Raw genomic sequence first — 24605 nt, forward strand, 5'->3', positions numbered from 1 at the left:
GGTGAGAAAAAGATCAATATTTAAGTCCTTTTTTACAATAAATCTCCACTTTAACTTTCACATTCTTCATGGATATCACCACCTACTAGGCAAGGAGGAGAATCTATAGTAAAAATAGGACAAAAATATTGATCTGTTTCTCACCACACCTATCATATCGCTGCAGAACCACTGTATTTAACCACTGGAATCTTATGGATTACTTTAATGCTGCCTTTATTTGCTTTTTCGACCTTCAAAGTTCTGGCCACCATTCACTTGCATTGTACCTACAGATCTGAGATATTCTGCTAAAAAATCTTAATTGTGTTCAGCAAAAGAAAGAAAGGCATACACATCTGGGATGGCATGAGGGTGAGTAATAATAAGATAAGTGTAATTTTTGGGTGAACTATCACTTTAATGTTGGTGTAGGCATCTAATTTGTATAGGCAAATAATGTATTGCCTAAGGTGCTGTTCTGTGTCTAATGCATGTAAATACATAGTTTATTGTTTATATGGTGAACATATTTACTGATATGTTTGTCAAATAGGCAATTATTAATTTACCCAAAATCATTTATAGCTGTAATCAGAGCCCCTTACATTTTGTTTGCATTATTTTTTCCCAGAACATATTGCAGCCCAGTAATATTAGTGTGGAAATGAGGACGCTTAAGTGCGTAAGAGGTGGTAATGCAATCATGCCATTACGCTTTTGTCACTTCCTTCCCTTTTCACTCTTATCAGTTACGCGCATTTATTGAACAATACATGAGAAAATGAATTGTGTCTTACAGAAACCCAGAGATGCACAGTTTGACAATATTCCATTAACCTGATTTAACACTAATTTCAATTAGTGGCTATTAAAATGATACCTTTTAATGTAAGGGGGGCAGTGAGGTATTAGCAGAGTGAAAAGAAATAGACAGAAAAATGAAAACATAGAGAAAAAGACTGAAAGGCGAGTTTCAAAACTTTCGCTTTGTATCTTAAAAAGACGCACAGCCAGTCATTTAGAGTTGTGGCCCTGACGTAAAACCACGTAGCATAAAATCATTCTCTGTCTATTTATACAATTGGCAGACCCTGGAGAGAGGCTGAGACAGAAATAGCAGGTGCGCTGCCTTCACCATCAGCATCAACAGCAGTAAAATTAGAACACGGTGACGCCGGCCTGCGTCGATGCTGCAGCCCAGGGGAGGAAACAGGCATGCAACGTCTGCTGGAGAGCTGAGGGAAAAAACTGGAAAAAAGGAAAAAAAGAGAGAGAATCCAAGCTAAAGATAGACCATAATGCATTGCTCCCTTACTAACACTGAAAAAGACACACAGTTGGATAGCCGCCATTTTCTACATCAGCTATTACATAATTATCAATCCAATCCACAAACGCAATGTTTTGAGAGGAAAATGTATAAAATCAACACGTGATGAGACTGAACTGTTGACTGTTAGTGTTTAACCACTAATGCTATATTAGAAAACTAACAAAAAGAGATCATCTGCAACCAGTCGTAACCAACCTCTGCATATATTCTCTATCTATATACATGACAGCAGACTTGTGAATTATCTTTTGTCCACATAGGTTTTGCTTTAAGGCAAGAAGAATAATCACATTAGGCCATATTGTGATTTCTGTCTATCCATCCCCAAATTTAAGACCTCTTTAAATTACATTTGCATTTATGCATTTGGCAGACGCTTTTATCCAAAGCGACTTACAGGGCACTTATTACAGGGACAATCCCCCCGGAGCAACCTGGAGTTAAGTGCCTTGCTCAAGGACACAATGAGCAAGGCACTTAAAATGAAATGAAAAAATTAAATGAAAATTAAAATGAAAATGATTATTAGAAGTTTCTCTGAGGGAGATTTAAATGCTCTAAATTTGGGCATTATTAACAATATCTTCAAATTAATTGGATGAAGCATTGGTCTAATTGGTAGGAATAATTCTGCATGTTTTTCTATCCCCAACTTAATTTTTAATAGATGCAGTGGACTTAAAAATTTACTTTCCTGTGATTTCAGATGCACTAAACTCCCTATTAAACAGTCAAATTTTCACAAACAAGCACTAGAGGCATGGACACTGACCTTATAGGGATAAACTATAATAGTCTCCTCTCTAGTGCCGCTTATTCTTTGCTTTCTATTTAGAATTTGTGGTTTGACATCAATAAATATGTCATTTCAAACAAAGCTAAAGAGATTAATAATAAAGTAATACATTGATATTCTCCCCAATGCCTTTATTAGTAAGTTTAAGGAAGATCTTTCACCACAATGTTGCTTTTGCAATGAGGAATTGGAAACAATCTCATACCTATTTCTATACTTGTATTTATTCAGAATCATTTTGGTCTTAAGTATCCCTAATTATTTTTTTTAGGTTTTTCATAAAATTATTCAAATAAGCGAAGCTATAGCCTTATTTTTGGTTTGTGATACCGGGTCATTGGAGATTGACAAAACAATTAAAATTCTAGCCATGTTTGGGAAATATCATATACATAAAGCAAAATGTATTTCAAATTTACCAAACATTAGACCATTTTTTTCATTGATAATAGCAACAACAATAAAAAAGTCTGTATGGAAGATGCCTGATGTATTTAAGTTATTCGTTTATAAATATGTTAGATGAATAAGGTCTTACATGATTGCTTGATGACTATGTATTCCCTGGTTAAAAATAAAAAAGAAGAAAAAAATTACTATTAAAAAAATAATAATAATAAATAAAAAGAGGTCTTTTCAGACACGGATGACTGTTATTTCTGCGCCGGTGAACTGAATGAACCGCCAAGTGGTAATTGATTTTTATTACGGTTCTACTCGGTGAACAAAGTCATAAAACAAGTTTTATTTGTGAAATGAAACGTGTGTGACTCTTCAAAAAGATTAGAATCAGAGACTATTTAGCAGAGATTGGCCACTTCTATCAAAATGAATGGGAGAAATTGGAACGCCTAACGGTCAACGGATGTAAAGTTTACTAGCCTATAAATCCGTTAACCGTTGGTCGTTCCAATTGTTCACATTCAATAACATTTTAGATACAGACATCACCTGTCAATCAACCCGACAACACGCATGCGCATTAGATATACATGCCGGGAAAATAGCGTTTTTTAGCGTAATCTGAGGTTAAAAAAAATACAAAAAAATACAACAAAAAATTCCAATGTATGACTCCAGTGTTGTCATAATTTACTGCCATTTTGAAATAAGTGCTTTGATCTTAATCTTGATCCACCGTTTTGAAGATTTTGGTCTTTCCCCATTCTAGTGGATAGGCATCACCCTCATGACTGAAAATAGCTTCCCGGGAGAAGACACAGGGCCTTAAACCCCAAAGCCTTCCCCTCGCAATCCTTACTTACAAACTGAATAGTTACTAAGGCTTTGCTTTTATGCAGTTAAAAATACAAATAATATTGTTTGATATGAAAAAATGGCCAGTCAGTTCGTGCAGTCCCAAAAGAAGCCAAATCATCATGCACAACTTCGCTCTCTGCACTGCTCTGGTTTATGTGTTTCGTTGGTAAACAAATCAGTGTTTTGGAATGAATCTATTAAGTGAACAAATCAAGTCATTTTAATTTGTATATAGCGACTTTCACAACAGACGTCGTTTCAAAGCAGCTTTGGAGATCAGGCATGAACAGAAAATTAAACTGTAATGTCTATAAATTGTTAGAGTCCTCATTGTGTAGTTTGATTAAATACGAAGTGTGTATAAAAAGTGGTGGCTCAGCGGTTAAGGCTCTGGGTTACTACTGACTGAAAGGTTGGGGGGTTCAAACCCCAGCACTGCCACGATACCACTGTTGGGCCCTTGAGTTTCATGGCTGTGCTCTGACCCCAACTAGTTGGGATATGCAAAAACAACTGCATTTCATTGGCTCTGTATGTGTACACTGCAGTAATGCTTAATCTTAAATGGAGAAAAATAACCTTGAAACTAGGCTCACTGTGGGGGCCAGTTCCCCTCTGGCTAACAAACATGAATATAATGCCAAAATTTGTTATTTACGTGCAAGTCATGAAGGGTTTTGCTGGCCATTTATTGATAGTCTCTCTATTTAATTTTAATAGTGTACTCCATCATGAACCAAGGTGATGCAGAGATCAGTGCTTCGCAGTTCAACCGGCCTGTCATTTCGGTAAGGTCCCAGGTTCAGGCAGTAGCATATGAAGTATGCCATGTCTTATGGTTGGAGTTGGCATCAGTTCATCCCCTAAGGTCCATCGTTATAGACTGAAGTGATGTCTGGCTGGCACCAGCTGCATTTAATCATCATCACTCAGAGACACGTAGCAGTGGAGTCCAATGCCAAACAGGAATGGAGCTGGATCCCGCTGGTTCTGGTGACCTGTCCCGAGGTTGAGACATGGAAACAGAACACATCGTTCTCGTTCACTTCCACTGTTTCCATCTTGAACAACTCTGATCTTTTTCATTAATCAGTTGAGTCAATGACACAATAGCTCACTCATAAGATAAAATACGCTCATTTGTCGACACCTACTGGCGTACTTGATGTAATTTACAGAATTGGTCAGTGAATGATTCAGTGAACAAATCAAAACGAAGGATGAAGAAAAATCCCCACCACAATTTGGAAACATAGACAAGATCTTACATCAGAATGCATAAAGTCCTCAAGGATTAAAATAATAAACATGTTGTTATAATGTAAAACATGCACTTGTGTTCCAAAGCGCTCTGTGCCATTCCCGGAATCTCCACAAAGTGTCGCAACTGATGCCGAGATCAGTGCGCATGCGTGTAGTGAGAGCGCAGGCGCAGTGTGCAACGCGTCCGGGCCTGCAGTAGTGGAGCTATCAGCTCGTCATGGCGCGGATCGGTATGTTTTCTCTCTTGCTTCTGCCGGTCTTGATTCAGTCCGTCGTGTCAATCTCATTCTACCTGCCGGTGCGCAGCAGAAAGTGTCTCCGGGAGGAGATCCATAAAGACGTGCTCGTTACCGGAGAATACGAGATCAGCGAGCAGCCCAACACGAAAACCAACCTGAAGGTGACGTCACCACAGGATTAACTACATTCAAATTCACACAAATAATTATTACTGTTCTAATTAACTGTTAAAACACATTCAAACGGAATTACATTGTTATTTGTGGTAGTTTCAATGAGTCTGTACCTTTAAATGCAGGGCCGTATGGTAGCGCTACATGGCGCTTCCTGGTTGGCCGGTGATTGAATGACACAAATAACGTGTTTATGTTCGTTTTAATTACATTCAGGTGTTTGAATGGATGTCTACTTTATGTAAAACTTATTCTGCGGTTCTTTAGCATCACAAAGCGTTTAAAGAGTATATGTGGATGTAGTTCGTGTGCTTTTCTGGTTCTCCTTGACTTGTAACACGTCAGTCTTATACATTGAACAGAAACTAATCAGATAAATTATTATAATGGGGCAGTCAGTATTATAGCTCCTAACATGCTAAAAATGTTTACTCTCAAAACACAAATTATATATAAAGTCTAAATAAATTAAAACTAGGTTTTCTCCACAAGCATTGGACAGGATGGTGCTATTAATATAATAACATAATTATACAATAATTCACATTTTCTCCTCATAGAGCCTCTTGTCTTTTCTCAGTCAAACAGGTGTCTTAAAATAAATCTATATGATGAATCAGAATGATATTGAATTGGTGTGGTCATATGTCCTTTTGTGTGTAAATTTATTAAGTTTATTCTGATTGAATGTTGTGGCCCTTTAGATCACAGACTCCTCTGGACACATCCTCTACTCGAAAGAAGATGCAACCAAAGGGAAGTTTGCCTTCACCACAGAGGACTATGATATGTTTGAGGTGTGCTTTGAGAGCACATCACCCATGGGTGAGTATTTCAACTTTTTTTTGCACTTTTTTGAGGTGGATCTTAAGTAATTAGAAGTAAATGGATAGTTGGATCAGATTCTGAACCAGCACTGATATACTCCATAAAATCAGATTTTTGGGGCTGTAAATTGATTTACATGATTTTTACCTTTACTCTCTAGGAACTGGAAGAGTTCCGGACCAGCAGATCAACTTAGACATGAAGCACGGTGTTGAGGCCAAAAATTATGAAGAGGTTTGTATCTGAGTTTTTTACTTTTATTTTTTATCCCATTTTCTCCCCAATTTTTGGAATGCCCAGTTCCCACTACTTAGTAGGTCCTCGTGGTGGCGCTGTTACTCGCCTCAACCTGGGTGACAGAGGACAAGTCTCAGTTGCCTTCACTTCTGAGACAGTCAGTCCGCGCCTCTTATCACGTGTTTTGTTGTGCATGAAACCGCAGAGACTCACAAGCATGTGGAGGCTCATACTTCTCTCCGCGATCCACGCACAACTTACCACTCACCCTATTGAGAGCGAAAACTGCTTAATTGTGACCACGAGGAGGTTACCCCATGTGACTCTACCCTCCCTAGCAACCGGGCCAATTTGGTTGCCTAGGAGACCTGGCTGGAGTCACTCCGCACACCCTGGATTTGAACTCGAGAACTCGCTCCTGTATTTTGTAAGTTTAACCATTTTATTTAGCTAGTTTTGATTGCCATTTTTAGTTATTTAATAGATTTCGACTGATAGTGGATTTGGCCAATACCAATATGAAAGGTAAAATCGAGTTATGTAATGTTAAAGCATTTCTTTCACATTATAATCTAAGAAGCTGTCTACACTGGAAGCGTCCATTGTGTGGGCACGCCGACAGTAAACCTGCTCCATTTTGCGCTGTTGGTGCTGCTCATGCCAACAAGACAAACGGTTTAAAAACGTTCACTTCAACAGGCCCATTGAAGTAGGGCTGAAACAATTAGTCGAAGTTATCGACAACGAAAAGTTTAGTTGTCAAAGTTGTTTTGTCTCATTTAACGTAACATGAGATCATATGAAACTCTCCATATGATGGCGGACGAGAGCAGCACTGCAGCTCGTGCCTGATTGAGAGGAAGAAAACATCTTTCATCCAGATGAACTCTAGACTTTCCAAACAGCCTAAAAGGTGATGTAGATCACAAAGCATGAGGGAATTATAATGCAAAAATACAAAATAAGTTAGTACAGATCCAGTGTCATGACTGTCAGAGTGTCTAAAAAAGGAAACACCCCAGTGTTATATCTTTAATGCATCCTTTATTAAAGTTCAAATGATAAGGAAGCTGTGTGGTCCACGCAGCTTCTATGAGTTGTATGGGGGGGGACTGAAACTGCACCTGTTTGATGCATCTCAGGTGTCCCTCATGCACGTTTTCTGCAGCTAGATTATGTGGTGGCTCATGGCATATTGAATCATAATATACTGTATGTGTCACGAGGGGGATCTACACAATATTAGGCAGGTGGTTTTAATGCTGTGGCTGTTCGGTGTATATATTTGTACATATCGGATATTTTGCAATAAATGTAAAATATATTTTCTATACTTATAATGGACAGCCTAAAATCAATAGTTTTATATATTTCCATAATTTTTTTTATTTAATGATCAGGGCTTAAAGTATTCCGGCCGGGGGCCGGATTTCCGGCTTGAGGGCAGGTCCGGCCTCCGGCGCAGGCAAAATTTATTAATCAGGCTGCAAATTACAGTCGGACGCACTTTCGGCGCGGACGCGCTTGGAAAAAACGAGTGCGCCGCTTCCATTATGAGCGCGCATACCGCGCGGCTGCATTTGAAACTGGGAACTTGAATGCGGTTTAATATTTTCGAGTCAATTGATTTCACCTACCAATCATATGAGAGGAGCGCAGCTCTAACTAACGTCACAAGCCTATCAGAAGCAGAGCAGGGCGGGTCCTGGCAACAGTGTGATTGAGATCCATACCTCACGTTAGCGTCGTCGGTGAAAGCATGGAGCGCAGAACTCCAGAAACAACATTAGGTGACTTAATGTCATCATGGATGAAAAGAAAGAAAGGATGTGAGTTGGTTGATTTCGTAAATTAGCTCAGGTCAGCATAATCATATTTTCTGTCTACACCTTTTGATGTTAGCCTTACGTTGACTGAGCTAACATTAACATACACTGCTGCTAGGTAACTTAAGACTGTTAGTTAAATATTTAATGTAGAACATTCTGTGTAGCTTACTAAAAAAACATTATGTGTAGGCCTACCATGAAAACGAGTCCACTTTAAACCGCTTTATTTTCTGTCAGCAGTGTATGACAAGTAACGTTGCAGTGTGTACGCACCTTTAGTGCTGTCAACGTTAGCGTATGCGATTTCTTTTTTTTTGTCCAGCTTTAATGTTTTAAAATATTTAACACAATTAACGCTGCATCCGTTCTTTGTCATTCTTTAGCTCTTATTAGTTATTAGTTTGTCCACCAAATGCTTTAAACCATTAATGTGCGACAAGACAAAAGAGAACGCACTTCAGTAAATGTCCTCCTCACACACACACACACACACACACACACACGAGGCACAAAAAGTCGCGAACCAGTATCGAATTCTCTTTCGCGCTTGAACGAACAATAACACACACATTTATGCCAAAATGTCCGTTTTGTCGAGTATCCTCTCAAGAATCAATCATTATTAACTTTAAATGAGTTAAATAAAATCTTAAATGGAAGTAAAGAGTAGTGAGAGAATGAGACGCGTGAGATCCTGTCACCAGCTGTAGATCTTAAAGTGACAGTAGCCACTAATTCTGTCTGTCAGTAAAGTTAACCAAAGAACAAAGGGAACAGAGAAAACTACTAACTACTCTTTGACTAAAGAACGCTTGTAGCTTTAATAAGGATTAATCGAATTTAATTTATAATTTATGCATTGTGGACTATTTTATAACCCTAAAATTTAGTATACTAAATAAAATATCAGTGATACTGGCCTTCATTAATAAAAAGATGCCATTAAGATACAGCCGTAATACTTAAAAATAAATGGTTCCATTTGAAGATAAGTCCGTCTCTCTGCAATTTTTTTCACTTTAAGCCCTGAATGATATAAATCGCAATGCTGCTTTGTAGTCTGTGCATCATGAAATATGGTGAGTACACAGCCTTGTACTTTTTCAAATATTTTTTGTCTCAAAACAAAGTTTGTGATGTTGTTATTCTCCTCGTAGCTGGTTGGTTTGGTTAATTAAACTTTTTTTTTTTATGAAAGATTTTTGTCTAGGATGAAATAAATGGAGAAAATACCACTGAAAATGTGGGCAGTTGCTGTTGCGCTCTATAGTCGAATAATCGAATAAACAAAATAATTGTTAGTTGCAGCCCTACAGTGAAGACCGGATCAAGCCGTTGCAGCACATCACCGGACACGCCTGGTGTAGACAGTTTTAGTCTTTCCTTACTATAACAGGAAAAGACTTGGAGGTGTCCAATATGAATAAAAAAGATTGATGCCTTTGTCATGCATCGATAATTGGAAGATTTTCAAATGATTATTGATATATATCGGAATATAATTTTTCTTCAGATTTAAATATAGCTGATCATTGCACAATACTTTGTCTCTCCAGACATATTTTTCAACACAACTTTGGTAAAGTGGGTCGCACAACGGACGCGTCTGGGGTCGATATGGCGTGTTCTAAATTTCAAAACATTTATTTATTTTCTACAAAGTTATGAACACACCGCCAACACTCAGCAACATCATTTTGAAGTGCCACGGAGCGCAACATCATAGAGTGGTGGTGGTGGCGTAGTGGGCTAAAGCACATAAGTTAATCATAAGGTTGCTGGTTCGATCCCCACAGCCACCACTATTGTGTCCTTGAGCAAGGCACTTAACTTAAACACTTATCTTAATATAAGCGTCTGCCAAATGCATAAATGTAAATGTTTTTATAAACTAACCTGTAAAATCAGCGTCGCTTTGTTCATTCTTGACAAAGTACAATCGTTACTTTGGACTGATATCTCCTGCACCCCATCAGCATGTGTGTGTGAGATACACTTTATATCGCGCTCTTGTCCCAATGCTATTACACCAGACTGTTAAACAGTGGCCAACTGAGTGAATTGGAAAGCATGTGAATTGGGCTTCTAATTTAAATGTTGGGTAAATTTAAAGTCATGGTGCCTCTAAAATATATTGTGCAAAGAAATAACGTGCTGATCAATAATCGATATATGAATATTTATGACATCCCTAATATAATCTCAAATGCAATTTATAGTGCAACCAAAATCCCAATAATGGCCAGGAAAAAAAAAAATGTGTTGAAAACACGGGACTTTTAACTGTAAACAAGCCCATATACCACTTTGACTCTTATTCTGATATGACAGAGATTTGGCTTTGTTACAATGATCTACATGTAAGTATTTAATGCAAAATCTGCATTGAAGTAAGGATAGAAAGATGGATGAATGTTGTCAATGATAAAAGATTAAAATACAGCAAATCAGTACGAGGTGTCCATGATGGTTGTTTTTCACTTCTAGAGGCCACTGCTGTAGAACTAAACCATTCTAACTGGTCAATCTACAGAGAACCACAGAAAAATAAATAAAAAGAAACGTTTTTGCATAGAAAATATAACTATTAGAACAGGTTAATCTGTAAAACTGATATATCGGTCTAGCTCTAATATTTATAATGAAAAAAATTACAATTAAACTACAGTGCATTTGGAACTCCCAATTAAATCACCATTGTGTATTTGTCTATTGAGCATATTAAGCCTGTCGGGGCTTGTAGACAATCTCAAACACTGTTCTTGGCAGATTTGTTGCTGCTGTTAGTTTGGAGTCACTCTGATTGTGCCACTTTGTTCAGATTGCCAAGGTAGAGAAACTGAAGCCCCTGGAGGTGGAGCTCCGTCGGCTTGAGGACCTTTCCGAGTCTATCGTCAATGATTTTGCCTACATGAAGAAGAGAGAGGAGGAGATGAGAGATACTAATGGTAAGAACCAATTAAAAAGAACCAGTAACACATCCCACTTGCTTCAGATGGTGTAGATTGAAGTATTTTTAAAACTTCCCAGATTTGCATCAAAATTCTTTGACGTGTGAACTGTTGATCCATTTTCCACATTGTTTAGGTCAAGAGTGGTCAATCCTGTTTTTGAAGATCTACCTCTGATTTTCCATTTTGTCTTCTCTTGTGTCTAACAGAGTCCACCAACACACGTGTGCTGTACTTCAGCATCTTTTCCATGTGCTGTCTCATTGGTCTGGCCACGTGGCAGGTGTTCTACCTGCGGCGTTTCTTCAAGGCCAAGAAGCTTATTGAATAAAATCTGCTTGAACAATCAGGGACCCAGAACTACTTCCTGACACCCGAACCTCCGGCCCCTGACATTTGTTTTGCCTCGGCAATTTATTCCGGTCGCCCGGGCGACCTGAAGTTTATCGGGAGTGAACGTGCATCAGGGAATTCTCTGGGAAGTCATTGATGCTTGACGGCCAAATTGTCTTTCAGTGCGTGTACATTTTTGATACAAGCTCGCTCGGTATCATTTGGACAAACCACCCAGTTTTTCTGTTTTCCTTTTTTTGGGGGGGGGGGGATTCTTTTATTTATACTAAATAATAGCACAAGCCCCTAAAACTGATAATAGATACGCTACTGTTCTGTGAGAGAAACTAAGAACTGCTTTTTTGCTCTTCTGTCAGTCATGAATGTGTATGCTAATATTCACTCTTGATTCATTGCTTTAATTGTACTGGTTTAATATATTCCGGCTCTAAGTTTCTGCTATTATTTGGAAGGATAGATTGATTGTCACAAAGTTCTAATGAACAGATTGTTGACTGATGTATTTAACTGTCTATTCTGTGTTTGGAAATGCAAAGCCATTTTAAAATTCGAAAGTCCCACTAACTGCAAATGAAGCGAGTGAATGCACACCAACAATTTTACATCAGAGCTTAAAGCTGTCACGAATCAGTCTAACGTTGAGAAATGTATTTAGTCATTTACTTTATATTTTTTTAGCAGTTTTATTTTGTGGGACAGAATCTTTTTAGTGTGTTTGCTTTTGGGAAAGTTTGAGTTGATCGGTAATTAATTTTTTTTATGTTGTTGTTGTCGATTTGTTAGTTTTTGGTTTCTCTGCAGATCTAATTAATTGTCCAATCTAGAAGAAATTCTGCTGTGGTCTTACAGTTAAAGGTGGTGCAAAAGGCCATAGCTGGTCCATCAGTTCTGGCAACAACTAAAAAAGTTGAACTATATTTTCACTTAGTATTTGCTTTTCTTTTAAAATATTTTTATGGAATAGTGGTTACGCACATGCCATGGGAGGAAGATTTTGATTGGATTTATTATTATTTGCTGCCTGTTGATTAATTTTTTCCAGTGTTAAATCATTTTCAACAGCAATGTTTTTTTTTTTTCTTCTGATTAATTTTGGTGGGACTGGATTTCATAATTACAATTGGCTTGTCATTCAATAAAAATTGTTAGTAAAGTATTTAAGCTTTTTGTCAGTGCTCAACAACCTCATATAATAACAGCAACACAAAATAATCACCATCACAGCATTATTTAGTAATTAGTATATCATATGAATAGTTAAAGGGAGTGAAAAATGTAATTATAATAAACTAAATCAAAGTGTTTTCAAGGCGAATCAGTCCGCTTGGTGGTCATTTTTGGAATTCACAAGCAGCTGTTTTTATGGTAACTGGTCTGCACTTATATAGCGCCTTTTTAACTTAAGCTGTATTCAAAACGCCATAAAAGTTGAATTGGAAAAGACCGAAATATTCTTATCCTTTGATCAAGACTACGACCAAAGAACATATTTCTAATCAGCAGTAAAATCGGACAACAATCATTATTTGTTTGATCACGCTAAAAAACGTTAGGCTGGTTCCAGCAATTGCATATGCTTGTCCTCGAGTTGACTGACAGGCGATGTCTATCTAAAAGGTGATTGGCTCTTTTACCTGTAAGGCGGGACATCCTTTTCTACATACGCGCTAATTGGGTGTTCCAATTTCTCCTATTCATTTTAATACAGGCGCTCTGTCTCGGTATAAACAGTCTTTGATTAAATTCGGGGGATTTTTTTAGACTGCTCTCATTCACTACCTATGTATTCACCAGAGGTGTGGACTCGAGTCGCGTAACTTGGATTTGACTCGGACTCGAGTCACTAATTTGATGACTCGATAGAATCAAAAAAGACTTGCGACTCGACTTAGATTTTCACAGCAATGACTTTTAACTTGACTTGGACTTCAGCCGTCTGACTTGGAAATACTTATACTTTTTAAAACCAAAGATAAGAGTTGTATAATTAAAAATGTGCAGTAAATCAACGATTAATTTCCCAAATAAATGATTCATGTGATTTTCAAATCTGCATTTCAATGCTCCATATTCAACCAATCAGACAACCAACCAATCAGCTTCCACAAAAGCTGGACCAAGTTTGAAGACCGCGGCGCGCAGTTAATGACAAGGATAGAGCAAAAATTATACCAAAGGTGATATAATTGGGATATATTGAATACAGCGTTAAAGGCAACAAAAGGATTGCAACATGTAGAACCTGTGGTTCCAAAATTACAGACACCTTGTCGACAACGTCCAATTTTGTGAGGCATCTGACTACCTATATATATATATATATATATATTAGTATATTTAAGATTTAAAAGCATAGGTATATACTGTATGTAGTGTATATTTAATATGTAAGCGTATATTTAATCCTTTATTCACAAAGATATCTTGAATATAATCCCACTGAAGTACAATAATGAAAAATAACTTTTAAATATCAACACATATGCCTACATTTTTAAATACACATAGCTGAGATATATTGGTCTGTTAAAGGAATGTTCTGTGCACAATACAAGTAAAAAAAACTTCGTGGTAGTCAATATTGTGAAATACATTGTTTTTATTGTGCTTCACCTGTACTGAACCCAGAATATTCATTTAATACAAATTACATAAGAACATACTCTTGCTAGTCCATATAAAGCATGTTAAGCAATAAAAAACTCTACTCGAAGTACACATTATTATTATTTTAGACTGTGAAGATAAGACAGGAACTTGTGAATTTACATGCTGCAAAGGTACGTTTTTATTATATATTTTTTTTTTATAAAAGGTGCACTCAGTAACTTTTGTCTTTGTGTCATCTTGGATTTACAGTGACACCTAGCGGCTTGGATGCAACATAATTTAAAATCAATAGTTTTCAGTTTCTGATGCCATTGTAGAAGTTTAGTATTCAAAGCCAGCCATGACTACTTTAATCAAAGAGTGAACGTGTTAAATAACAGGACGATTACTGAGTTTAAGCAAGTAGTATCCGGCTGGTCATGTGATTATAACATGGCCGCCCCCATGAGCAGACCCTCACCACATAGAATAAAACAGCTTTTATAAGTTACTAATAAGACTGGAGACTTCATTTTAATGTGAGTGGTCATGATTTCCTACATATATTGCAAAATTACAATTCATGTTTTTAGGAGTTAAACTATTAATCAGGAAAAAATTACTGAGTGCACCTTTAAGTTTAATTGCAATTTTGATGTGATTGTTGTTATAAAGGAACGGAACACAAACGGTTGGTGGCACTATTACAACACGGTCCCAATCGCCGTTGCGCTATCGAAGAAGAACGGCAGTTTGTAACCCGGCGGGAATTGCTCTGTTTGGTTCCGTGAGACAAGAGAAACTTCAGATAAATCAGCGCTACATTGAGACAGCAGTAGAAATGCCCGGTGCTGATAAAGAGACGGATCTGTCCGAGCGCATTGAAGCGTTTCTGGCTGAGCTGAAGCGCTGCGGCAGCGGGACTGGATCTCTCCGGGGCTCCGCCGAAACTGCCCGAGAAACGAGCGCTCTACTCCGCAGAATCACTGCGCAGGCCCGCTGGAGCAGCGCCGGTGAGCGTGAACAATATATCCTGCTTGATAAAAGCCATGATGGAGACAGGAGAATGTTTTTCTGTGGTTAAAGGTTGTAATGGCCCTGCTGTAATTTCACAGGTGAGCTGATGGAGATCATACGGAAGGAGGGCAGACGGATGACCGCAGCGCAGCCGTCGGAGACCACTGTCGGTAACATGGTCCGCAGGGTGCTGAAAATTATTAGAGAAGAATATGCAAGGTGAGGCACTCAAATCGGATTCATTGAACGCTGTTTGGTCTCGACATGTCAAGTAATAATTCTGTCATCTTATACTCACCTTTATGTCGTTCCAAACTAGAAAGCTGCTATATTGAAAATACCAGTATACTTAATACATTTATGTTTGAGATGAGAACATGATTAAGTTGCGTCCAAGTGATATTAATTCAATACCGTCATCAACAAGTGGTATAATCACATTGCAATGATATGTTCAAATGGATCAGACATCTAACAGGTATAATTTTCTATTGCTTGTTCTATTAACTTCTTTAAAAGGAGTTTATGCAACACAATTCTCAAGCATTTGGTCTCAACTTAATTTAATTGTGTAAAATCCATCTATTCGCACTTAATCCAATTGTGTTGGGACCATCTGAATAATATTTGTTGCATCAGTGCATTGCTGAACCCAGGCAGGGGATGTCCTGTTCCTAGCATGCTTTTGCATGGGACTTGACTGGGAGAAACATTTAAAAATTATGAGTTATTTTAATGTATTTCTATGCAAAATAATAAGTAGGTGACTTGTTTAGTGTTTGATGTTTTATGTTTGTTTTTAGAGGAGTTTCTATCATGTTGAATATTTTTTTGGAGGTGTCCATTGTGGAGAAGAGTGGAGCTAATGGTTGGGTACATTACTGCTATATTTGTATAATGCTAATGTGGTTGTTTCTAGCTAGACACAAGCTGCAAGATTCAATAGAATGAGTTCAAAAGATTAAATTTAAGTTAACTTGATTCATTTAGGTAGTTTGAGTAGAGCCTACATTTTAGTTTAATATTAAAGAATCAAGTTTTCGTTGTGTGGAACCAATTGAACAAAGCCTGAAATATGAAAGAAATGTTAGAAAATTAAAAAAAAACAATTGACATTAAAATGTTTTTAGTACTGTTAGACAAACTATAAAAATAAATTGTAAAAAACATTTTTGCATGTTTTTTTTTTAAATATGTATCATATTTGATACATTGGGCTTTAAAGGTCATTATCATCCTGAGGCCCAGCAATTAATTTTTTTGTCAGAGAATAGTTATTAATGTTTTTCTTAGCCCATACATGCTACAGTGGTAAATCTTTGAGTATTATTAGAGAACTCCCTCAGATATCAAACGTTTGAGTTTGGCCATAACAACTTCCTCTCCTTTGCCTATAAATATGGATTGAAATTAGGGCTGTCAATTTAACGCGTTAATTCAGTGCGATTTTAATAAAATAAAAAAATTAACGCCATTATTCGCAATGCCCCCGGAACGTAATATGGAAGATTCCTGAGAAGTGCAAACTTGTAGTACCACCTGTTTACTCCAGAGGGTAGTAAGTGAAACTTCAGCTGCGTGGCAATGTGCAGTTTATATAGTGAAGAAAAACACCCTTGAGCAGCAGAACACAAACATGCGTTGCGTTCTTACGTTCAAACACTTGATTGAGCGCAAATCCGAACTAAGGGATCTCAAGTTGTGTTCTAAGTATTAAACTATATTTAACTTGACACAGTGACCTAAAAATGTATGTTTATGATGCAAGGCATCCAAGACGCTACACAAGCATGTCTGACGCAGCTGTTCATTGACGTATCCTTAAACAAGCCCTCATAATAAATCTCCAACTGATTGACAAATTCACTTGTGTAATGGATTGCTGTGAACTGTGTGTCAATGATTGACTTATGATCAATAATATGGGAGTAAACAATACATTGTATTCTAAAGCCGCTTTTTGTATTGTCTTATCAATGATTAACTTCTGCCACAAGAATGTAATGCATTTTAATTATCTGAATATGTTTTTATTTTAATATAAATATATAAAAATATAAAAATATATAATTTTTAAATATTTAATGATAACTAAGTATCATATTGTTATACGAGGGGCTTTCTCAGCAAATAATTGTATATGCGATTAATCATGATTTTAATTAATCGGGACACCATGTAATTCGATTAAAAAATATAATCGATTCACAGCCCTAATTGAAATGTATCACAGTTCAATTTATCACATCAAATACAATATGAATAAAATATTATTCATTAAAAATTGTTTTTTTTTTTATCATATGTATTTTATGCACCGAGGACTAGTGTTGATGATATTCACTATATAAAAAGGAAATTGTTAAACGTTTTTCACTGGGTCTCAGGAACTTATGGTAAGATGACATCATAATAGCTTGTAATGTAAAATAATGAGATCTTTAGAATGACAGAGCTGCATATATGAAAACACACAGAAATATTAGTTCACACCTTAAATGTATCTTCTAAAATGTATGTCCGAATTTTTGTGGTGGGCATGAATGTAATGTAATGGTGATTTGAGAGATATGCCTCAAGTCTGTTGTATCATATTTTATACATGAATTTAAAAGTTAAAAAAAAAGCACAAGTTGTATTCAGCAAAAACTCATTTTAAAATATAAGTAACAATATAATTATTACTGTCTTTATTTTATTAAAACAAGCTATCATTTATCCTAACATAAGAGCAACTTTTCGTGCAAGTCCCCCACCATTTTAAATAGATCTATATAAACATTGAAACCACTTTTGTTCCACAAATAACCACTAGATGGTGCCATAAACATGTGAAACTTGCATACTATTGGTGGTTTGGCTTGTCAGCTTGAACGGAGTGAAACAGGAGCCGTCAAACATTGTGTATCATATTTGATTCACATGGTTTTACAGGGTTAAGTTAAACCAACAAGTTTTTTTTCAGTGTAGGTGAAAATATCGGTTTTCCAATTAATCGTGATCATTTATAAACGATCCACTGTCGACCCTTTAAATCCATTTACATTTACATTTATGCGTTTGGCAGACGCTTTTATCCAAAGCGACTTACAGTGCAATTATTACAGGGACAACCCCCCCCAGAGCAACCTGGAGTTAAGTGCCTTGCTCAAGGGCACAATGGTGGTGGCCGTGGGGTTCGAACCAACGACCTTCTGATTAACAGCCCTGTGCTTTAGCCACTACGCCACCACCACTTCAAAAATCCCAAGATTGATCTTTTACTTTTTGCCTACTTAGGGATGCACCAATGTATCGACTGCCATTATTTATCAGCCAATTATTGACCAAATTAAAACCATCAGCATAGCGGTAGTTGGCATGAAAACAAAGATATGAAAAACTGATGGTTTATTTATAATTAATTAGAAACACACTTTGAATTTAAATGCAGAATTCAGAGATAATAATAGCCACAATATATGTAGAAGGGTTGGCACTCCTAAGAACATGTATTATTTCATTGTTATTCTTTCTCTGACTATTACCGGACTATTCATTCAGAATTTTTTTTATTAGCTACATTTACATTTATAAATTTGGCAGACGCTTTTATCCAAAGCGACTTACAGTGCACTTTATTACAGGGACAATACCCCCCCCCCAGAGCAACCTGGAGTTAAGTGCCTTGCTCAAGGACACAATGGTGGTGACTGTGGGGATCGAACCAGCGACCTTCTGATTAACAGTTGTGTGCCTTAGCCCACCACTTAGCTAAGAGATAATTTCTTTCATATGTATGCAAAATGGACATTATAACTGAAATATTCCCTAAATGAATCAGAATTTAATCAAACGAGTGTCGATATCAAGCTCTTTTCTAAACCCATATGGCTTGCTTCCTTCTGTGGAACACAAAAGGATATATTTAGCAGTGCTTTTGTCTATACAGAAAGCCTACACCAAGCTTAATCAACCTCAGAGAGGCAAAAAAAAAAGCATCACCTTTTCCGACTTCTGAAGTCATCATATATGATAGTGTGAGGAACAGTTCACAATCACAATGAAAATGCACTTTAGATCAGGAGGTTAGAGAACAGATTACTGTACCGTAGAATTCAGCAAGAGGTGAGAACATGGTTACTATTTCTGACCCATAGTACATCAGGAAACATGCGCATCTGGAGACCTTGATGTCATTCTGCTTTAATGAAAGAAACTGAATCTTCAGGTCCAGAGGCAGCAGCGAGGAGACCGATCAACAGGAATCTCTGCACAAGCTGTTGACGTCCGGAGGATCCAGTGAGGAAAACTTCAGACAGCACTTCACCCATCTCAAAGCCAATGTCATTGAAGCCATTAATGAACTGCTGACAGAACTGGGTGAGAATCCAGTGTCCTCATCTTTAGTTGTCAGTTGTCCGCTTTTTATTCAACCGCCTTTTTGGTTCATTTTTCATAAATCTGCACACTGTGTTGTGCACTTTAACTGCCACTTATAATAAATCTGTTTTATTCGGTTTCTTCATCAGAGGGCACCACAGATAACATCTCCATGCAGGCGCTGGAACACATCCACTCTAATGAGGTCATTATGACTATCGGTCGCTCCAGAACGGTAGAAGCCTTTCTAAAGGACGCAGCACGGAAACGCAAATTCCACGTTATAGTTGCCGAGTGTGCACCCTTCTGTCAGGTCTATACTTTGAATATTTACATTTTATGGTCTTGGCAGACTTACAAAAACACACATTTAATAATTGGTAATAGTGTGTAATAATTACGAATGGAAATGTAAAATATTTTAAGCTGTATATAAATGTTACAGTTATGAGGTCAATATTACAAATGTTTGGTGTTTTATGTTTATATTTTGTTTAACTGTGCAGTTGTATATTAGCAGTTCTGATTAGTTTTGTACTTAGGTACCATGTTGATACTAAAATATCAAGTCATGATACCAGTGTTTCGAGCACTGACTCAATCAGCGACTTTCAAATGCTCGCGCATTAATTTGACATATTTGGGGAAAAAATTTATGCACAATTAATCTAATTAAAATTGTTATGGGTCCTAGTGTGACCCTTAGAGGACAGGGCAGGAATTTATTTTCTGAAATAGTTTTGAGTGACCTCACAATTAATTTACCATTGTTTTACTACAGTAACCATATTTTAACCATGATATTTCTAGAGAAACTCTAGTGGTTATAAGGAAAATAATGGAAATAAACCTATGGAAATAAAATCAGAATTTTGAGAACTTATTATGGCTTTACTTTACAAATACCATTGTTTTACTATAGTAACCATAGTTTTTGGTGAAAATCATGTTTTTTTGGTAGAGAGTGATGTCTAAAGTGAATGTAAACAGTGGAGAAAAAAGCGTATTTGTATTAAAATATCACACTTGTAAGTGTAAATGTAAGCTAATAGACCTGCTGCCGTCAACTGTGTCATTATAATTATCAAATCACTCACTGCTCCCGACTGAGAAACTTTAGTAGATTTATTAATTATTAATGTATTATAATCATACAGTGAAGACCAGTAGTTTTTTACTGAACCTTCTTAATTTGTTCTATTGTTTTTAATACATTTCTATTCATTGCTATTTTATTACTGACTGTGTACTAGTCTTGAATAATTAAGAACTTGAAACTATTCTTCCATAATTAACATAATGGTATTATTATTTGTTGTGGTTTTAAAGCTGGTATTGAAAATTGTTAAATTTCACAACAAACTACTGACATTTTGGTATTGTGATAATCTGTAGCCTTTATTGTAAGTGGTAGATATTGCTGCAGTAACATGATGAAAAAGGTAAATCTCATTCCATAGAAGTGTGAACATCTCTGCTGTTAATGATGGCGATGGAGGCTTTCCTTTATTCGACTACCATATGCAACACAAAATAATTCTAATATGACAAGAGCCTCCTACGCAGTGCAGTTTACATTTCTGTTGCAGAAAAATGTATTGGTTGTTTATATAGGTACACTATTGGTTTGGGCATCAGTCGTAATTTTAGGAAACATAGACATATTTCCTGAACATGTCTAAGTTTCCTAAAATTACGACTGAAACTTGTTACTTGGGCATGCAACTAAAATGTCCTTTTTTCTCTCTGGACAAGTAACTATTTTACTTGGACAAGTGAATGACCAATTGGCTAGCTAGCTAGGATAGATAGCATAGTTAGACGGCAAGTCAATTGCCAAACCGATTATTCATAGGCTACTCATAGGTGTAACAGTGGAATTTTAACGTTACTTGATTCTTTGTAGCAGAAGAGACCGCAGGAGACCACAGCAGTAGGTCGGAGTAGTTTCAGTTCAGGAGTTAAATCTGTCTCATTTATGCTTTGTGGCATTTACATTTTTGCCATGACATTCATATCTATACAGCCAATGTGTTTGATTAAATTACTACTAGAGCACAAAATTGCTTACAAGAGCACTAAGTTCTTAATAGATCTAGCCTCTTAATTTGCTCTCAAAGTGCATCAGACTGATACATTTAACTTTAAAATGTATAAAAAGTTGTTACTGGGGAGCTATTCTCCGGACCCCCCAGAAGGTCTGAGGTCCTCCCACCAGTCTCATGAAATCCTGTGGTTAACACTGGAATAACCATGGTGATTCTTGTGGGTACTATAGTTTTACCTCATATTCCATTTTCATTTAAATGTCTTATTACTATAGGTTTCACTTTGAATATCAAAGTTAAAATATGGTTACTATAGTAAAACCATGGTAAATGTTTTTGCGAAGGCATGCAAAAAAGGGGGCTCCGTGACAATCTAACCAAAAAGGGATGCAATTTAATTAAATGCATGTGCTGCATGCTTTTTAATGAATGTGTGAAGCCGCTTGTATGCTAAAATCCCAGCATTAAGAGAAAAACGGGCACTGTGCATTGTTATCGATGACAGAACGGAGCGCTTATTCACTGTGAAGCACGTAGTGCCTGCAGACTATGTTTGTATAATATCACAGTATTTTGTGCTTTTAATAATCACACTGGGCCATTTAAACAACTGCTAATCCAGACCGAATGTGTGAAGCTACTGCCAAAAACAACCTGAAAAGCCTAAATGTCAAAATAAAAGCTTGATTCAATTTGTGACAGAATACTGTATAGTTAAATGTCATTCACTAAAATGAATATTCACAATAACAATTGAACAATATCTCAAAAGCAAGACTGCTGTTGCACTGAATTAATTGAGGTTTTCATTTATATTGTGACTGGCGACCTGTCCAGGGTGTCCCCCGCCTTTCGCCTAATGTTAGCTGGGATAGGCTCCAGCCCCCCGCGACCCTGTACACAGGATAAGCGGTTGACGATGGATGGATGGATGGATTTATATTGTGATGCTTTTTTGTGCAGCAATTTATCAGACCAAAAATAAGACCAATGTTGTGTTTTAGATTAAGCTGCAAGGATCTTTACAGAAACTCTTTATTTGATAAAAAATTGCATATTATCCAGTTTTGCTGTAGTATCGGAACTGGTGGAGAATCATTCAATTTTAATGTTAATAACATTTTGACTAACTATGTAAACTTACAGAACTAAAAATAAAATCTGAAATGATCATTGTCTCCTTTTATTTATTAGGGACATGAAATGGCCACAAGTCTCTCCAAAGAGGACATTGAGACAACAGTCATCCCAGACGCTGCCATCTTTGCAGTGATATCAAGAGTCAATAAGGTAAATTGAAGCATTTATATGTGACGTACAGGTAGAGTATTCCTGATAGATAGCTTACCCAGAATCAGAACCGTATTTTGTTTACGGTTGGTGTCATATTTGTCAAGTCTGAATATTTTGGATTGAGCATATTTAATGTCTTTGACTAATTGGAACCTGCAAAATACTACAAAATGATGAATCACTTGCTGTGTTTCATCTCTGTATGTTTATCAGGTCATCATCGGCACTCAGACAGTTCTGGCTAATGGGGGTCTGCGGGCGGTTAACGGCACCCACACATTGGCTCTGGCTGCCAAACATCATTCAACGCCTCTCATTGTGTGCGCACCAATGTTCAAGCTCTCACCGCAGGTATCTGACACTTTTTTTTAAAACTATTAAAGGTGCAAAATGTAACAATTTTCATGTAATATTCACCTTTTTTGCCAATGTCTGAACGGCTTGTAACGCAACTGAAAAAAATGAACCCTTCTTGGACTTCCTAGGTTGCCTATTACAACCTGTAGACAGATTTTCATGCAAAGGGAGCAGGTTGGTTTTGCCGGGAAAATCCAAAGGATGTGACGTTTATGTGCACTACTGAGAGCCTTGCCGCAGTAATAGCGGCCAGCTCACAGCACAACACTGACTCCTACACAAACTTGGAGTAAGCCAAAAATATAAAAACATTTATCAACTGAATCCCATCTGGATAAGCGGGAATGTGATCATGGTTGAGCGAAAACTAGAATGAACATTGGTAGGGCATTTGATTCCTGGAGGGAACTTTGTTCTGTTTTGGGGATCAAAACCGACCCTGAATTGGCATTTGTCTTATTGGACTGGTAAGCTTACATAACTGCAAAGCATGTGAAATATAGGGTCATAAGGATTGATCTGTGTAATTTTAGCTAACTTGATCTTGCAAGCTACCTTGCTTCCTAACTTTCAAATCATTTCAGTGAGCTTCTCTTTATACTACGAGTCTGGTATACAGGATAAATTTAAGCAACTATGCTGTTTTTTTATCGTAGTACAACATATGACATACAAAACATACAACAGTGCAACAGTAAACTGTCTGGTATAGTTCGGTAGCATGTAGCTGTATGTGTGTATCAGTATGCTATGTTAGCTAATAAGTAGTTTTAGTTTAGTCTCAAAGTTTGTTGTAGAACAATCGTAATTTGAATTATGCTACCTCATCTGTCAGCATGATGCCGGTGGATCACGTTCAGTCTCTTTGTACGTTACGTCATTGTTTTGGCCGATGCGCGCTCACTCGCTTCCCTATGGAGTATGTGCTCGAATGAGAGCATGAGCTACAGGTTGCTGGCTGCAGTTCACTTAACAGCCACAAGGGTTTCTGAATCTTACATACTGCACCTTTAAGAAAGATTCAAGTCAATGTGGAAAAGATTGTGGAAATGAACCATTTTAAGCAGTAAATATTTCACATTTATGTCAAACACTGGCAAATTCTTTGTTTTGGTCTATCTCGTTTCAGTTTCCTAATGAGGAGCACACATTCCATAAATTTGTTTCACCACATGAAGTGCTTCCCTTTACTGAAGGTAACCGCACATGCAAACTTATATTTACCAGGAAAACATATTTAAAGTGTTCAGATCATTATCACATTAGTGAGTATAATTTCCTTATATAGTGCTGTTGTAGTCATTATTTGTCAATTTCATGATTTATTGTATTTGTAACAAGGTTGTATTAAGATCATCTTGATTTGACTGTTTTCAGGTGAGATCTTGTCTAAAGTCAACGCTCACTGTCCAGTATTTGACTATGTGCCTCCAGAACTGATCACACTGTTTATCTCAAACATCGGTGGAAACGCACCAACATACATTTATCGTTTAATGAGTGAGCTGTACCACCCTGAAGATCATGAACTTTAGACTGGAAATAAAGAATCTGACCCGCTCACGTGTTTGTGCCACTCTGGCTTTCAAAACTTCCAGGATGGGGAATATTAAACATATGCATATTACTTATTCAAAACTAAATTGTCATGATTTACACCAAGTAAACATAACATTCATGTGTGTACTGTTCA

The 24605-nt window shown here is 37.0% G+C and overlaps 2 protein-coding genes across 2 annotated transcripts; both read left to right on the top strand.

The window, feature by feature from the left end:
* The first annotated feature begins 4801 nt into the window (after positions 1–4801).
* tmed10 (transmembrane p24 trafficking protein 10) lies at positions 4802–12403 on the top strand. Its single transcript, XM_052096494.1, has 5 exons — positions 4802–5034; positions 5752–5872; positions 6036–6109; positions 10763–10889; positions 11102–12403. Exons 1-5 carry the CDS (start codon positions 4852–4854, stop codon positions 11221–11223), a joined length of 627 nt encoding a protein of 208 aa, XP_051952454.1. The 5' UTR covers positions 4802–4851; the 3' UTR covers positions 11224–12403.
* A 1954-nt stretch (positions 12404–14357) lies between these two features.
* On the top strand, positions 14358–24455 carry LOC127622355 (translation initiation factor eIF-2B subunit beta-like). The gene is made up of 9 exons (XM_052096439.1): positions 14358–14374; positions 14511–14848; positions 14951–15071; positions 19063–19214; positions 19364–19527; positions 22457–22552; positions 22769–22906; positions 24042–24108; positions 24290–24455. Coding segments are annotated over exons 1-9 (1236 nt in total). The 5' UTR covers positions 14358–14372; the 3' UTR covers positions 24448–24455.
* Positions 24456–24605: the final 150 nt, after the last annotated feature.

The sequence above is a fragment of the Xyrauchen texanus genome, chromosome 28 (genome assembly GCF_025860055.1).
Source record: "Xyrauchen texanus isolate HMW12.3.18 chromosome 28, RBS_HiC_50CHRs, whole genome shotgun sequence".
NCBI classification, from domain to species: Eukaryota; Metazoa; Chordata; class Actinopteri; order Cypriniformes; family Catostomidae; genus Xyrauchen; species Xyrauchen texanus.